We start from the raw sequence: 18,026 nt of genomic DNA on the forward strand, positions 1-18,026 counted from the left end.
CAACTTGCCGTACATACGTTAATTACATGCCATACTTAATTTCATGCAAACACGTAGCAAACTGATGTATATTTACATGTCTACAAATGTTGTGAATTTGAATGGGGCTTAAGGTAACGTATGGGAATTATTATCATCTGAACACTAAGATCACTTTGTACAATGGCACCCTGTTCTGAATGACATTTCCACAGGTTGTCATATCTTGAAAACCAACCCTGGATCTCATCAGTATTGTAATGGCAACTTATGTCCAACAGTTGAGACAAGTAGCTGTATGAGTTAGCTGTAAAACTCGCTGTCTGTTATCACGTACACCATATTGTATCATCTTGTGAGGTGATGTGTAGTACAAAACAATACAGTGTAAAAAATGAGGACTCATGGTATGTAAAATATAATTTCTGATGGTATATACAAATGTTCCATTGTCCGATCTGATGGCTTAAGTCTTTAGTCATTCCCTTTGATTATCAAATACCCCCCCCACTGTACAACACATCATGTGTCACATCTTAACGTCACATACATCGTGACAAAGTACTTATCATCATCATCATCATCATCATCATCATCATCATCATCAGTGAGAGTGATTTTTATGCCTGTCTGAACAGTATTTCAGTGATATCACGCCATGTCAGCTTGATGTTGATGTTGTTAGAACATCTTTCCATATTTCTGAAATAATTATGAGTATACATATGTAATTTTCCAGCAATATTCAGCCAGATAAATGTCTCTACCTTCAACTTCTCTTAATATGTAATTTATATGCTTTCTGTTCAACACTCATCATGAATATAGACTACTGCTTGTCCATTCCATGTAACATTACAAACAATTTCTTCTTAATTAGACTGAATGTTCTTACTTTAATTGAATGTTCTCACTTTAACTAATATTCTTAATTTCACTGAATGTTCATTATTTTACCCCATGTTCTTAATTTAACTGAATGATTCAAAGTTCTGTCCAATCAATTCAGTGATTGAGCAAATGTTTGTTTAATGTCCCTATAAACACTATGTCAGCTGTAACACAATCGTTCACCTCAGAGTGGTAAAATCATCCCCAGTGTTTTTGAAACTACAAACGTGAGTATGGTACTGACAAACCAAGAATCATAATCACACCAAATCTTGGACTTGAACCCAGACTTGTTTTGTGTCTACAAATACGAGACAGGAACCCAGCATGTTCTGCCATCAAACTAAGGATGTTGTGTTCAGTCCCTGACTGGGGCTGCCAGCTAATGCTCCAGGTGAGATGGCCACAGGTGGGTCTTCGATGACTTTAAAGGTACCGTTGAACATGGCACCATCTGTGCATTGTTCTGTCATTCTCTAAGCCACAGAGGATTCTCTCATCACCGTCAACCATCTGCAAATATGCCGCCATGTATGGATATGTGAAGAACTATGTGTTAATGCCAGTCGAAACACATCAAAGACACATTTATTTTTAACTTTGTGAAGCACCACTGAGCAGCCACCGGTTGGATCTTAGGTGCTATACAAGTGCACTATTATCATTATCACATGGGTGTTTGTTGATTTTAAATTCTGTAATTTGAGGAAGAATATGTTTTGGAGTATATTCTTACACTATTATCTGGCAATAATCCATAATTGACATCCATAAATTTTCACTTTCATGTGCATCACTTCTAAATGCCATTCAAAGACGTCAGACACAAGACAAACTTTCAGCTTAGGTTCGCGCATTTCACCACAGACACAAGATTTACCTAGCAGCCTTACTTCTGACATGAGCAGTGGGAAAAGTTTAGCAAACGATAAAACATCAACACTATGGCAGGCATGTAATATATGAATCTTTTCCAAGCTGTTACAAACCAGACAATCTCACTGCCATGTGATATCACATCCTATATACTTGGCTCAAGGACTAAAAGGAAACAGCAGAAAATATTCATAAAATTGTATCACAATTTTCCTAATTCATCATAATAAGCATATTTCAAGATCTGAATTTAGGCAGATACATAAATATGACCACTGTACATAATCATATTGACATGTTCTTACTTCTCAGTGGCGGCTGCGCTGTCTGTGCGGAAGATGTGTGGCTGTGTGTTGCTGTGGGTCAACTGAAACACCAGGTCAGGCTCCGCTCCCTCGATCCACTAAAACACAAACATCTCCATGTTGATCACACCCTACACAGCATCACCAAATGTCACAAACACCTGCATTATGTGAATCAATCGAAACACAACAACACATCATTTAAATCAGAAACTACGTAACATTCCGAATAAAACGAAATGAATAAGTGACATAAATATTTCCCTCACGCTGATTGAGAACACATTCATAATATATTGACGAATATATCAAACCTTTTTTTTGGTCCATGTAACTTGCTGTACATTTTATTGTGTATGTGTATAAAAAATGTGTATAATAATGAACTAGTGAGTGAGATTTAGTTTAAAGCAACTTTTAGCAATATTCCAGCAATATCACATTGGGGGACACGAGAAATGGGCTTCTCACATTGTACCTATGTAGGGAATCGAACTTAGGTCTTCGGCATGATGAGCGAACACTTTAACTACTAGGCGACCTTACCAGCCCAATAACAAACTAAAATCAGTGGTCTCTTTGAGCTTGTTATAGCTGTAGTTTACTGCATCTTGACAGGGACAAAGGTGTGGAATCCATCATTTGTAGCCTTAATGTGTTTTTAATGCTGGACTCCAAAATAAACATCTACATCGCTGTTTATATCTTAGTCTGTGGTAGAAACCATGAGCAAAACACCACCTACACCAGCGTTCGAAATACCTGCCTGCCCGACCGCCCGGGACGGGTTGTTTTTAACACGATTCTCAAATTCACCTGCCCGACGATCAGGTTCAAATTTAGAGATATTTTATGGGCAGGTAAGTTCTGGTCAGGGTGGCAAGTTTTAACTCTAACCAGCCCTGTGGTCTGGGTGAATTTTTTGTTAGTTTCATACCCAGCCAACACCCATTCCCATATTGTCCTCAATAAGATCCTCAATTTATGTTTAGTACACACTCTACCTTGGGATCATGTGAAGCAGACATTCTGGAGCTGTTCGGTTGTAAATAACTGGTGTCTACCAGCCAAATGAGTGAGTGAGGTGTGTTCAACACTGCTTTAAACAATAGTATCACAACATAGCCCACTCCCATGCTTCCTACAAGGGTGTAACTGTACATGAGGATAAAACAAATTATAATATGAAACCCATCTTCCATGTCTAGCAACTATACAGGTGAAACATGGAATACAAACTAGGGTCCTCCATCACCAGTGTTAAAGGATACTGGTATTAGAGGGAGATAAAACATAGAGGTCACGTACATGTGGTTATATGAGCCAGGTATACCAAAGAGGACCTCAGTATAGGTGGGTATTGACAGGTATGTTGGTTAGAACCAGAATACTTACAGAGAACACAGAATTCTGTAGAAAAGTGGGCACTCCATCAAAACACATTTCAATATTACAACACAGAAGACCGAGTGTGTGACATGAATAAGAAGCAAAATAGTTACTTGCCTAAAACAAACAAACAAACAAACAAACAAAAAAGGACCAACTAAACGACTGTGCTGGTGGCTTACAGTTTTCAAGTGTGATAAAGAGTGTTATCAGCTGGAAACACCAAGTACGCAATGAAACCACATTATCTCTATCGTCTACTGTCAATCTCTCTAGACAACTGTAAGTCAAATGGATATGGAGGTACATGGCTCTTTGATAATGAGAGTGAGTGAGTGAGTTTAGTTTTATGCCAAACTCAGCAATATTCCAGCTATGTGGTGGCGGTCTGTAAATAATCGAGTCTGGACAAGACAAACAAGTGATCAGCAGCATGAACATCGATGCACGCAATTGGGATACGATGATATGTGTCAACCAGGTCAGCGAGTGCACTTTCATAATGAGGTTTCACTGCTATACTTTATGGCCTCAGCAATGATAGAGAGAAATGTAGTATTTTAATTCTTAAAAATAATCAGAGAATGAATATGATTGATATAACATCCGAAGTATTTTCTTATTTTGTATAAAGAGAAAAAAGCATTAATGCTTTTTTACAGTCAATAGACCTTCAAAGTATTACCATAATTATCACTATGCCTGCAATACTCGCTTAAGGTTGGGGAAAATAGGACACACTGCAGGGTCTATAAACATGTAATTTTTATGATAAAATTGATAGTTTATACATATCCTGACTCATGCTATATGCTTATCCCCCTTTCCCTTTCGACGGTTATGAATCCCTTTGTTCCCTGAAGCTAACGTAAAATTACTCATCAGTGGGTTGCCTCCCCTTTCCCGCCAAAGTGTCCCACGTGACCTGAACACTGGCATGCTCTTGTCACTCTCCCCCTGAATTAAGCCTGCACTAAGACCTACAGGGAGGCCCGTAGTGCTGAGAGGGGACGGTTAGGGCGAGGAGGAACAGCGTCTTCTGAGTTTAGCAACTCAAATGTGGGGTGACTCAATGGCTCATAGTCATTGCTGGTAAGATGTTGCAGCGCTATGTTGAGATTCTAGGCTCGAGCTCTGAACTTCTGCTGCTGATCTAATTTAAATGACCTCTGCAATGTTGAAGAGCTGGAACGTCAGTTGTAGCAGTGGCAATGATCTTCTTGAGCCTTGAAGATTAATGTAGATGGCTACTGTTGAGTTGTCCGTGTGGATCATTAGGAATTGATTCCTCAGTAAGTTGAACTGCTTTGATGACTGCCTTGAATTTCATCTGGTTTATGTGTAGAGCCTTCTCTTCCGGGCGACCAAGTTCCTGAGGCAACCTCCTCACTGAGGTGCGCTCCCTATCTTTGCAGAGATGCATCCACGAGAAGGTGCAGATTGTACGTCAGCTCTTGTAGATAAGTCCTGCCACAAACATTTGACCTGACTTTTCGAGATGAGGCCTGAGGAAGCGTTGAAGCGGTCTTAGCTGTAATCATCCTTGATCTTATTGGTCGTGGAGAGTTGAGAGTTTCTGGTAAACTCAACAGGATGCTTGACCACCTGTTCTGGAACCATGATGCAATTTTGCGTGGTGATGAACCTGATGGCGAGGAATTGTTGGACCTGAGATGGCTCTAATTCCGACTTCATGTGGTTGACTAGTCAGCCCAACTGCCTGAGTAGTTTGATCGTAAACTGTAGTTGACATCTTGAGTTGATCTGCTATCTGATGCCTGGATTCCGTCGTCTAGGTAGAAGGCACTGCGTAGTTCCTGTTGGTGTAGATATGCAACGGCTTGGTTACATGTATTAATAGCAACGGGACGAGGAAATTCCAAAGGGGAGGACCCTCCACTGGTAGTGCTGCCCTTGATACAGGAATCGTAGATACTTCCTCGATGCCGGATGTTTGGGGATGTGCAGGTAGGCGGCTTGCAGATCTATCCTGGCTAGATAGTTGTTGGGTTTGATGAGATGGCGCAAACTGTGGTAAGTGCAGCATCTTGAACTTGTCCGGTTTCAGCAAATAGCCTAGGTTGAAACGTTTCATATTGAAGATGAGGCGGAACTTCTCCTTGGAGTCCTTCTTTGGTACCAGGAAAATTGGAGAGTACAAGCCGGGAGAGAGTTTGTGTTGATCCAGGATCTATGGCATAATAGAGTCAATGGCTTGCTGTGTTGTAGCTCTGGGTAACTATGTACCCAGGGTTGACAGTAAGCAGAGGCGTTGCCTTGAGCTGGATCCCGTAGCCCTCCCGTAGTCCTTGCATGACATAGTCGTCTTCTAGTAGTCTCCAATTCTCTCAGTAGCTGCCTAGACGTCCACCCACGGTTGACAGTTACATAGGAACGACTGGGGATGGAACGGACCAGGTGGTACCAGGTGTCCTCCCAACCGTCCTCGTGGGCGATGAAGGAGACTGATTGAGTGAGTTTAGTTTCACGCCATACTCAGAATATTCCAGCTATATGGTGGCGGTCTGTAAATAATCGAGTCTGGACCAGACAATCCAGTGATCAACAGGATGAGCATCGATCTGCGCAATTGGGATCCGATGACATTTGTCAACCAAGTCAGCGAGCCTGACCACCTGATCCCGCTAGTCGCCTCTTACGACAAGCATGGGTTACTGAAGATCAACATTCTAACCTGGACCTTCACGGGTCGATGAAGGAGAGAGTGACAAGAGCATGCCAGTGTTCAGATCATGTGTGACGCTTTGGTGGGATTGGGGAGGCAACCCATGGGTGAGTGATGTTACATTTGCTTCAGGGAACAAGGGGATTCAAATTTCCACGTTAACGTCGAAAGGGAAAGGAGGATAAGCATATAGCATGAGTCAGGGTAAGGAAAATTTGTATACCATGGATCCAACCGATTTGTTGCTGCTTAACAAATTCTACACATAATGTTAAAAAGCTGAAGGAATTGCAGTCAAAGAAAATATGTAAAGAAATATCAGAGAAAGAATGTTGTTTTCTGCTATTGTCAGCATGACAACATCATGGCTTCTACTGTTAAGTCTGTACCAGTGAAACTGGTGGTCAACAACATGAGCAACGAATTCTCTGAGGTTTGGTCTTCCCGGACCGCCAGTCATTATATAAACAATTCATACTTGGCAGCCATGTTGTCCATCTGATACCTGTGATAATCACTGTATATGACAAGCATGAATGAGATCGGACCTAAATAGTGTGCTATGGCTAGTGGAAACTCATGAAGCAAAGTGTGGTTTGACACAATATCAACTATCTGTCTTACCCCTGTTTTTAAGTGATCCTGTAAAGAGGGAATTGTCAGCATGCAACAAGACAGTTTTTATTTCAAGTCGTACACATGAATCCAATCATGAAGCGTTTATAAGATATTTCATGTTTTGTGGAATAATGTAAGTAAAATTCAGCATGTTTATTATGGCCATGATAAGGAAATTAAACATAGTTTGTAAAGACACGGATAAATGCTAAAGTATTTGTAAGGTCACATGGAGATGACCTAAACAAATAAACAGATGTTTTTTCTGCTGTCCGGTATTCATTATTCATTCTGATACCATATAAAATGTAACATGTTACCCAACTCTTCATCATGTACTGTTCTGTTACATCTTTGTCTTTTGGTTACACCAGAAAACATAAAATACACATAATAATAATAATAAGTCCCATAAATCATAATAAGAAAGATGAAAATGTTGGCATTCCCTTCAATAAAATCTTTACAGAATTATCATTATCTATGTTGAAGTTTTAAATTATTGATAAACAGTGAGTGCGCTTCTAAACCCTCATATTTGAGGTGTTGTCAGATCAGCATGCCTCATAATGTAATCATATCTGTGTTAAAATGTGACAGACCCTTTCTTATTTTTTTGTGAATACGGTGAGTTCAGTGAGTGAGTGAGTGAGTGAGTGAGTGAGTGAGTGAGTATGATTTTGCGTTTCTATTAGCAATATTCCATCTATAGCATGTCGGGGACACCAGCAATAGGCTTTACACATTGTACCAAAGTGAAAAACTGAACCGGGTCTACAGAGTGACGAGGGAACGCTATAACCACTAGTCTACCCCACTGCTCCGAATGAGTTCAGACACAGAAGAAGGATGATGGTCAGCTTTTGTGCCTTGAATTGTAACTTACATGATCATAGCCCCATATTACGAGCAGTGACTTCATGAGTATGTGGGAGTTATGTCAGCTGATTAATGGCATCAGTTTCTTGTGACAGATGTAAATATTGCTAAACCACCATTCCTTTTTCAGAAAATATGGATTGATTATCAATGACCAAGAAAATATTAATGACACTCCCAGTATGTGATAATTTCTTCCCAAAAAGTACAATTTATCTCATAAATTATTTAAAGTGCACCAGAATAGTAAGGTGCTATAACATCAATATCATTATATTTATTCTTTTCACAGCTCGAAAGAAGAAAAAAATAGTTAAAGATCGCTCAAAGAAAACAGATTTTAAAATTATTGACATTTTCATCAATGTCAGTTAACTAAATGTAATCTGCATACCAGATAATCAACAAGGACACCGTACGTCTACAAGACTTGAACCCCAACAAGACAACACAAATGTTCACAGGAACACCTACCACAGTTGTCCTGGACACCTCGAAGCCCAGCAAGGGGAGACTCTCTATCGCAGCCATGTCCTACAACACATGTCAAAGACAGGAAGTCAATCAGTCAGCTAGATTTGTGTGTTGACACTGCACTTGACGATATTACAACAAGTATAGATTTCATAATCAGCTACTACAGTTTCTGGGGACCAATGCTATCTGGAGTGAGTGAGCATTTAGCAATATTCCAGCAATATCACAGCCAGGGACACCGGAAATGGCCATGGGCTTCACACATTGTACCCATGTGGGGAATCGAACCCTGGTCTTCGGCGTGATGAGCGAAAGCTTTAACCACTAGGCAACCCCACTGCCTCAATTCTATCTGGAGGTATCCTTGTTTTCTTAAATGAGAACCTATGAGCTGCAAAGGAAGGAGTGAGTGAATATGGTTTTATGGCGCTATTATTCCAGTAATAAACGGAGGGGACACCAGAAATGGGCTTCACACTTTGTACTCATGAGGAGAATCGAACCCGGTTCTTCGGCGTAACTAGCAAACGCTTTAACCGCCCCAAGAGGGGAAGGAATGTATCTTTGCACCCATATGTCGAATTGGCATGAAGGGCTAATTGCAGAGTGTTAAGTTCCATCATTTTCAAAACAATCAAAAGACAACCTCTATTGACATTTAACACACAGTCATGTGACACAAATAATTCTCGCTATTTGTGAAAACCTCACCTCACTAGCTTTGTACGTGTAGAGAACTTTGTCCTTGACCACAAACCACAGTTTCTTCCACTTCTTGTTATTTTTAAGGATACGAAGATATCCACTCATCACCGATCCTTCATCATTGGCACGGACCTGGGAACAAAGCAGATATGCTAATGTTAAAACCAACACAGTTCTCATTTAAATTGTAGTTATCATTGTAGAGGCATTGTTTTCTGAGCCTGCAATGTTGTTTTACAACACAGACATAAGTACTACAGCTGTGTGAAGCCATGACAAGAAGTCAAGATTTGTCAAACAGTTTCCTATAAAGCTTTGCAGGTTATATCTGTGTTCATGACAACAACATTGTAATTTTTATAACATTCATCCCCACATTGAAAATTAAAACTCAGGTAGAATCTCTTGTCAGCTGCTACACATATAACAATTAAGGGCGAAAATATCGGGGGTTCATATTTTTTATATGATGCCCTAGGGAAAATATCACTTTGTCATGGTGACGTCATGAACAATGCTATGACGTCACGTTTCTTCTGTGATGTTGCATTCTACATACGGTGACTTCGGGTAGCCAGCCTATGTTTGAAAGTAGATTTGGATATATTTTTCTCAATTTAACGACTTCGGTTATAAACAGAATATCATATTTGTGCCCATATCATACTATGTTTTCGACACTCGTGCTCAAATATCGGTATATCCCTTGCTCTCACTTGGGAAATACCAACATGTCATAAACATAGTATGACATGGGCACTCATAAAATATCCTCTAAGTATCATACAGAAATATGAGCTTATGTTGTTGATATGAGACAGAACTCTCATATGAAACATGTTTTGGAAATGATCTGGACCAGACAATCCAGTGATCAACATCATGAGCATCAATCTACGCAATTGGGATATGATGTCAACAAAGTCAGCGAGCCTGATCATCTGATCCTGTTTGTTCTGATGACATGTTGGTTTTCTTTATAGATCTGATTGCCCAAACCCACCCAATCACATGAATGCACAGCGTGTCGTTAGGATCGCAAATGGGACTGTTGGCAGGTTTGGGACAGTGGAAAACGACAGGTAGCAATAGACTACCACAGGATTGAGTTAGTAGTAGACTGTGGTAGAGTTTATTAGCCCATTTCTTCATTTCTTCACACACTTTTGAGAATCAGGTTGAATTCCTTTAAGATTTCCCTAGTTTTTTCAGGTCCTCATGTTTAATTCCTTGTTAAGGTGAAAGGAAAGAGACTACCTAATTGATTAGTTTTCCTTTAACATCTCTGCCAAATATTTAGTTCCACTGCTTTACATCACTCATACCCATCACATACCATTTAGTTAGACGACAATTGCAATCTGAGAAACAGTTATCTAGTAATAGTCAGTGAGTTTAGTTTTACGCCGCACTCAGCAATATTCCAGCTATATGGCGGCGGTCTGTAAATAATCAAGTCTGGACCAGGACAAGCCAGTGATCAACAGCATGAGCATCGATCTGCGCAATTGGGAACCGATCGCATGTATCAACCAAGTCAGAGAGTCTGACCACCCGATCCCAAAAGTCGCCCCTTACGACAAGCATGGGTTACTGAAAGTTTATTCTAGCCCGAACCTTCATGGGTCTATCTAGTAATATCTACAGATATATCATAATCTCATCAACATCCCACTCACTTCTTTCAGTACAGCTGGTCTTTTCATCTGAGATTTGCGACCACTTTTCCTGATTTTCTGAAACCTTTCTTTCAGATTCTTGAGACTGATTCTTGATGGCTGAGCTCCGTCTTCCTCCGGCTCCACGCTACGGTCCTCCTCCTCTAAACCTGAATGAACATTAGAGAAAATTAGCCAATCAGGGAGGGACAAAGTAACAGCTCGCAAAATACGGAGGAAGAATTATTTCAATTATGAGTGGAGATTCAGCTAAGTTGGAGTGATATGTCAAAGACTTACCTTTCTCTAACTTCTCAAAGCAGTCATCACATACACGAGCTGGCTTATACTTCAGGTAACGCAGTGGCGCCTTATTGTCGGAACAGTAGCCACATACAACCTGTCAAACAAAATTGGTTATTGTGATGGAAAGATTAACTTTCACTTACAACATCAAACTACAGAAATCTGTTGGAAAATGTCCAATATTGAAAAATTATTTCTGAAATGGCAAAGCTATAATGTAACATTATTTAATGAAAAGTTGACATGACTACTAGGTTTACTCTGATAATGTAATTTTGGATTTGTCTCACAGTGTCAATAATATCATAAAAATGTGGAAATTTTCTTTTGATATGAAGTCAAATTGTATAGTTCACACACATTTATAAAACAATTTGAACACAGATACCTAACTATTCATCCAAAGTAACAGAAAGGTAGCTGAAATGCTACAATGTGAAGATTAAAATTCCTTGTAAAGGGAGACAACTCACTCTCCCACATGAACGACAGTGGTGTCGCCTCCAGGTAATAGTGAACTCGCCCAGACACAGCATGCACATGGTGACGCGGGCGTCCGGCACCCACAGCGGTGCCTTGTGACCCAACACAAAGTCCTTGTCCAGCACGAAATTCTGCAGGAGACAATACAAAACAATTATGGTTAACTTAGAACGTCATCATGTATTCTACTCAAAGGAAGGTAAGGAACACCTTCCTTTCTAAACATCTTTTGAGCAGTATATCTTAAATGACATGACAGAGTGAAGTCCTGCAAACTGATGCATTAATTGGCTTTGCACATCACAGTCTGAAGCTGCAAGGGTGTTGATATTTTGAGCATGAAGAGTATCTAAATTTTTTTTCATATTGTTTTCTATCATTTGTTTCACAACTTGTTTATAAACTTGTCATGATAATATCTAAAATGGCAGCTTGAGGGAATTCCTAAGAGGTGACCAAGTGGATTGGGTGGCCAGGTTCCACTACTTAGTTGAAGGCCTTTTAGTGAGTGAGTGAGTGAGTTAGCTTGGTTTTACGCCGCTTTTAGCAATATTCCAGCAATATCACGGTGGGGGACACCAGAAATGGGCTTCACACATTGTACCCATGTGGGGAATTGGACCCGGGTCTTCGGCATGACGCGTGAACGCTTTAACCTCTAGGCCACCCCACCGCCCCTGAAGGCCTTTTAACATTCCCTGGTAGAGTGGATTGTTTCCAAGACATGCACACATTCACATACAGCTGGATTATTGCTGCATGTGATGTATTCAACAGTCAGTGTGATGTTTTTTTACATACATCAACACAATCACTGGATAAATCAAAACTGATATCAGTATGGTGGACAGAGTTATCTCCCTTACCTGTGGCCCATGCTGCATGGCTTCGAAAGTGTGTCTCCTAGACGTAATCTCAGCGATGGCTGACGTGAGAGCTTTCAGCCACTCATCTCTCTCCTCCGGAGTACTGTAAAGATAGGATCAGAAATATATAAATATATCTGAATTTATCATCTTAAACTGTCAGAGCATTGACGTGATTGTCATAGTTTGGAGACTTGACCTGGACCCATGTGCACAAAGCCATGTTAGCCCTACAACAATCGTAACTCCCCTACTTTAACATAGACTTACACCAGACACAGTGCTAACATCAGTTTGTGCATGTGGACCAAGGTAGGCAAGTGGCGATAATGTGAATATCTGATGACATCCGGGTTAGAATTAGTCTTCAGCAATGCTTGTCATAAGAGATGACCGATGGGATTGGGTGGTCAGACTCGCAGACTTGGTTGAGTCATCATTTCCTAATTGCACAGATCCATGCTCGTGATGTGTAATCAATGGATAATCTGTATCCAGATTCGACTATTGACAAACTGACATCATATAGCTGGAGTTAGTGAATGAGTGAGTTTAGTTTTACGCCGCTTTTAGCAATATTCCAGCAATATCATGGCAGGGAACACCAGAAAAGGGCTTTACACATTATACCGATGTAGGGAATCAAACTCAGGTGTTTGGCATGATGAGCGAACGCATTAACCACCTGGCTATGCCACCGTCCCTCATGTACATGGAATATTGCAGAGAGCGGCATTACACAACAAAGAAACCAACTTATTCTAACTACTGCAGTATAACAGTACCTGGCAGCCACAGTGAACGAGCGCTGAACACTGATGATGCTGAATTCATTGCTGAATGCTTCCTGCTGCGGAGTGCACACCTGCACGAAAAACAACCACATTAGTCATACGACAAAATAACTGTATCTCAAATCAGTAAAAAATAGACTGAAATCATTTGGAAACAAATATGGAAAACTCTCCTAAACAGAAATAAACAAGTAAATAAACACTAATACCACATACTGTCTGTAGTATGAACCCAACTTGATGAAGAAACCCTGTAGAAAAAATACATAAATGTCGGTTTCTGATTACCTGAGCACTCCTCTATTATTTTCAGTGTACATGCTTACAAGCGAGTAACATTTTCTGTGTTGGGAATGGAGAACCGTGGGAATTCATTTGGTACTTTATGTTAGTAATTATTTATCTCGAATAATTGAGTTACGTATGATGTACGGAAAATATAGATGGAAGGGAGATAACTCTAAATTTGATTTTCTTGTCATCTGTTGTCGTTATTGGCTAATTGCTTACCTCTCTTAACTATGATCCGACACCCGCAATTCAAACAGTTCCAAATTAACTTTGAACTGTTCGGTAAGATATGCATTATACATTGTTCACTGGTCTCTCAGGGCCCATGGGTTGATGTACCATTTATGCCCGAAGGTCCCAGTGAACATAAACAAACATCGAGGGTACATCAACCCATGTCCCCCTTGTGACCAGTGAACAACTTATAATGTATAGTCTTACATTTGCGTATAATCTTAGTGGGTTTGTACATGATATGGGAGAAACCCAGAATTGATGCTGATCTTATGTTGTGTGCAATCCACCATTATACCAATGACACAGAGCATGTGCAATCCACTTACATAAGTGTGACAGGTAGAACTGGGTTCGTACAGATTATCACTTTAAATTTCAGGCCTCTTTAGGGGCTGTTTATAACCTTTTATAACCCAAAACAACAATTTTAAGGAACTATAGAGACACACATAACACACAAGTAGTTGTATACACACAAGGTTGGTCAAATGCGAGGCCAACCATCCAAGGGAAATAACTCTTAGCTATGTCGCTGCTTTGGAAAAGTTTTTCTTTGTGATTGAGATTAATCAACACCTACTGTCATTGCAAGATATTTATACTATGTATTAGTTTCCTGTGAAACTTGACATGTTTTGCTAAACATAGGACCTTCTTAGGGCAAATCACTGGCAATTACAGCCTATTCAAAGCTAAAATGAATTCAGACCCATTTTAGGGTAAATGAACCCTGTAGAATGTTCAACCCACCTTCATTCCAGTGAGAGGCAGAATGTTGTTGAGTCTGTAGCCACCGGTGACTGGGGTGGTATACAGCAGGACATCGTTGAACTGGAAGGGAAAAATGCACATATATTCACTTGGCCACCTACAAATGTCCTGAGTCCAGTCCTCAAAGGGTTAATGTCAACAGATGCTATTAATACTACTGTTCTCGCACCACACTACAGAGAACCTATACTCACAGTATCTAATGTATACACCCTCCTGAATAAAACTCAGATCAACAGGAAAAGTGTATCGCTTCAGTAATGCTAAAGCCACCTAGTGGAAAAGGTCAGCATAAAGAAGTCTGTACATTCATCCTAATTACTCATAATAAACTGGTAACAGGGATCAAATTCAAAATGCACAGAGACCTCTTGAGCTGAGGGAAAAGGCTTGATTGTAGCCAAACTTAATCCTTCCTGCATCACTTAGATCATTATACCTTTCAATGTCACTATATAGGATTTCTTTGATGGGCATTTTAGAAGTTGAGGTGATGAAGAATGATGATAATTTTATGGATAAAGAATATAGAAGTTGAATATCCATAAAATGATCATCATTGTTCTTAATATATAGGACTGTACAAAATAAAAGGTAACAATTGAACCTGATGTACAGTAAGTTAAACACCAACTGACAGACATAATGAACTTTTTTTGGTCTCAGGCAATTGCTGTAGGTTTTAGTCATGATGAGTATATCAAACGACGGAAGTACCCTGGTATTATAACTAGTGGTCCCTGTGAGTTTGTTATAGCTGTAGTTTATGTATAATAAACTAAGATTAGTGGTCCCTTTGAGTCCTTATTAACAATAGCTTACTGTTCTCTCTCTAAATGGAAACTTAAATAAGGGGAGATAAATCTGTAGTTCAACAAGCATCCTATACATATTGCCAGGTAAGCAAGGTGTTTCAACAAACCAGGTAAAACATCCGCGGCTGCAGCTCCTTCCTTGACGACTTCTGCAGCTCCCCGTGCTTGATGAGATTCTGAAACATCATCCCCACACTCATTCTTTGTCAGTCTACCATGTGATCTTCATCAGGGAGGACCACTGTTCAGACCATTCGTAACTACTAGTGTCATTCCGGCAAGCCGGATGGCGTCTCGTACCCTCTTGTGGCCTTGTTTACGACTCGGCCCTGTCTAAGCGCAAACGGGCATGGAGATGAAAATAGTTTAGTACCATACCAAGGAAAGATAACTCTGAATTTCCACACATGGCTCCTGGAATATCCTATATCCCGTGGGCAAAACAGCAATACAGTCATTTCCTTTGTAAATATGTTTCAGTGTTTAAAGTTTCTGATCCTTTGGCTCAAAGTTTAAGTTTAAATTGTGCTTTGCATAGTTTAGCGAAGTTTCAAACTTCAAACTTCAACGGTGCCGCCATTTTCATGCTTCGAAATGCGTTTTACTATGCGCGAATTGATTGGTTGGCCACGGTTCTTGGCAATAATGGTGTACGATAGGGGTACGGGTCTTCTTGTAGGTCACGGAAAGAGGCGAGTTGTTATGAATGCTGTTCAGACCTATGTCATGCCTAGCATCAGATGTGCCGATAAAGACACTTACATTTGTCTATATGATTCAACAATGATTGTTTTGTTTAGTTAGTTTCATATTCCAGTCAGAAACAAATATTTACATTTGAATGGAAAAGAAGCCCAAGTCATATGGGAGAATCAGAACTTGAGAATTTCAGTTTTGGAAGGAAGAAAATGGAGACGTCTATCTTGTTGAAATGAGGTTGGAAAAAGATACAGTTTCTCAGTTTGGTATCCATTAGTGTGGGAATTGGTTAAAATCTCATAATTGATGATTGGTTCATTACAGAGCTGCAGATAACCTTTTGGGTCATTGAGTTATGTTCTCGCTTGTGGTCATCTCAATTGGGTATCCTAATTTTCCTTTGAGTAACCAAATAAATTGTATCCACCTCACTCAAACTCAATTGGGTATTTTGTCATTTTCCATTAATTTTAAAATATAATAAAGTTTAAATGTTAGTGTTTGTTATACATATTTGATCTGTAATATGAGAAACAATAAGAAAGACTGCAAGTTGCCAAGTTCATGTCCTAAAACAGAACCTCTCAATATACCTTAGGTATTTTATCTATCCACCGGTACACAAGTTAAGATTTGACACTTTTGTGTGTACGCATGTAACATCACATCTATTGAGTATTTACAAAAATTCAAGCGTATTTGTACGCAATAGACTTATAGGAATTGAGTTTTCACATAAATATTTGCGTAATTTACGCAGATACGCAGCTTATCTGTACCTCTGCATTACAACCAATCAATCATTGAAAATAATTGGTAAGCGTCATTTATTAAACTGCCCTGGTTATGTTTCTCAATGCACAAACATAAAGAAATAACATGTAGTTCTTTCTGGGTTTTTTTTTGCTGATGTGTTAGGAACATAAATTACCTGGACTCCTCCAGATAATTTCAATCATGACTTGGAACGAGTTAGTGGTGCCTATGAAACGTAACAGACAAAACCAACCTTGTGAAAAATATTGTTAATGCAAACAAGTGTTCCAAAATTGTTTGTGTTCGATTATGAGAAAACATGATCGATTGCTTGGTCGTTTAGTCATTGCAACCAATCTTCGATTATTTCAATTAATCGGACCACCACTAGTATCCATGGTAACAAGATGCTGAGGTACTCACTCTGCCCGGCTGGATCACCTCAAACTGACCAATCAGAGAGTGCTGTATCTCCAGCAGCTTCTGTACCGTGTCCTGAAAGAAGATCACGAGTCTGGATGAGGGCAAGCTGCTCCATAAAGATTGCCAAGGCAAGTAATCTATGTCTACTCTCAGAGAGTACAGTCTTGTATGTTTTATACAGCAAGATCAAAACCTAAGATTATCATCCTCAACAAAATATATGATGGTGAGTGAGTGAGTTACTTCATATGCAATGTTTAGCAATATTCCAGCAATATCAGGGTGGGGACACTAGAAATGGGCTTCAGCCATTGTATCCATGTGGGGAATCGAACCCGGGTCTTCAGCATGATGAGTGAATGCTCTGATCACCAGGCTATCCGACCGACCCCCCTAAGATGATAAACATAGGCAGATATGTTCCATTTTGTCAAATCATCAAGACATTCTGATGGCAATGTTATTCTTAACAAACTACAAAATGATGACCATCACATAAAGTTCAAGTCACATTTGCTCTAATGGTAAAGACATATTTATCATAGCTATAGTTGTTGGACATGATCACTGTAACATTGTGTGAGCTGCACCAATGGCCATCTAGCTGTATCAGAACCTGTATGTACCCCATGTCTCATGCTCTCGTTGGCATGGTCGGCCACCTCACTGACAATAGTTAGGGCAACTGGAAGGAAAACATCCCAGCATTAACAAAAGATAGCAAAAAAACAAACAATCAAATAGTCACACCGATAAAACTAAATATTTAAAAGGCAAAGAAATCAGTGTGTGTGTGTGTGTGTGTGTGTGTGTGTGTGTGTGTGTGTGTGTGCACACGCGCGCGTGTGCATGCGTGCGTGTGCGCCGCGTGCATGAGCATCTGTGTGTGCATATTTGTGCTTACTGTCCAATGATGAACAATTATTCTAGCCATGTGACAAGGACATCGAAATAATCCAACTTGACAATGAAATCCAATGATTGATGTTATGAACACACCATCATCAAGGCAAGATTACAAGACAACCAATCCATTAATGTTGCAACTTGCAACTTGCGACCAGCAACCTGTGAACCCAGTCTAACCCAGAAAACCCATGGTGGCTATTGTATTTGTACACA

The 18,026-nt window shown here is 39.9% G+C and overlaps 1 protein-coding gene across 1 annotated transcript in view; it reads right to left on the bottom strand.

The window, feature by feature from the left end:
- Window positions 1-1,032: 1,032 nt before the first annotated feature.
- Window positions 1,033-18,026, bottom strand: part of LOC124290388 (FYVE, RhoGEF and PH domain-containing protein 1-like) — a gene marked incomplete at its 5' end in the record, with an annotated part of 42,412 nt that continues 25,418 nt past the window's right edge. The window contains 14 exon segments of the mRNA XM_046727094.1: window positions 1,033-1,383; window positions 2,052-2,149; window positions 6,751-6,768; window positions 8,098-8,157; window positions 8,812-8,937; window positions 10,485-10,633; window positions 10,764-10,863; window positions 11,243-11,400; window positions 12,118-12,221; window positions 12,904-12,983; window positions 14,191-14,271; window positions 15,134-15,202; window positions 16,905-16,976; window positions 17,531-17,589. Coding sequence (XP_046583050.1) covers window positions 1,347-1,383; window positions 2,052-2,149; window positions 6,751-6,768; window positions 8,098-8,157; window positions 8,812-8,937; window positions 10,485-10,633; window positions 10,764-10,863; window positions 11,243-11,400; window positions 12,118-12,221; window positions 12,904-12,983; window positions 14,191-14,271; window positions 15,134-15,202; window positions 16,905-16,976; window positions 17,531-17,589 — 1,211 coding nt within the window.

Source organism: Haliotis rubra, unplaced genomic scaffold (genome assembly GCF_003918875.1).
Source record: "Haliotis rubra isolate DU_JTF1 unplaced genomic scaffold, ASM391887v1 Scf464, whole genome shotgun sequence".
NCBI lineage: Eukaryota > Metazoa > Mollusca > Gastropoda > Lepetellida > Haliotidae > Haliotis > Haliotis rubra.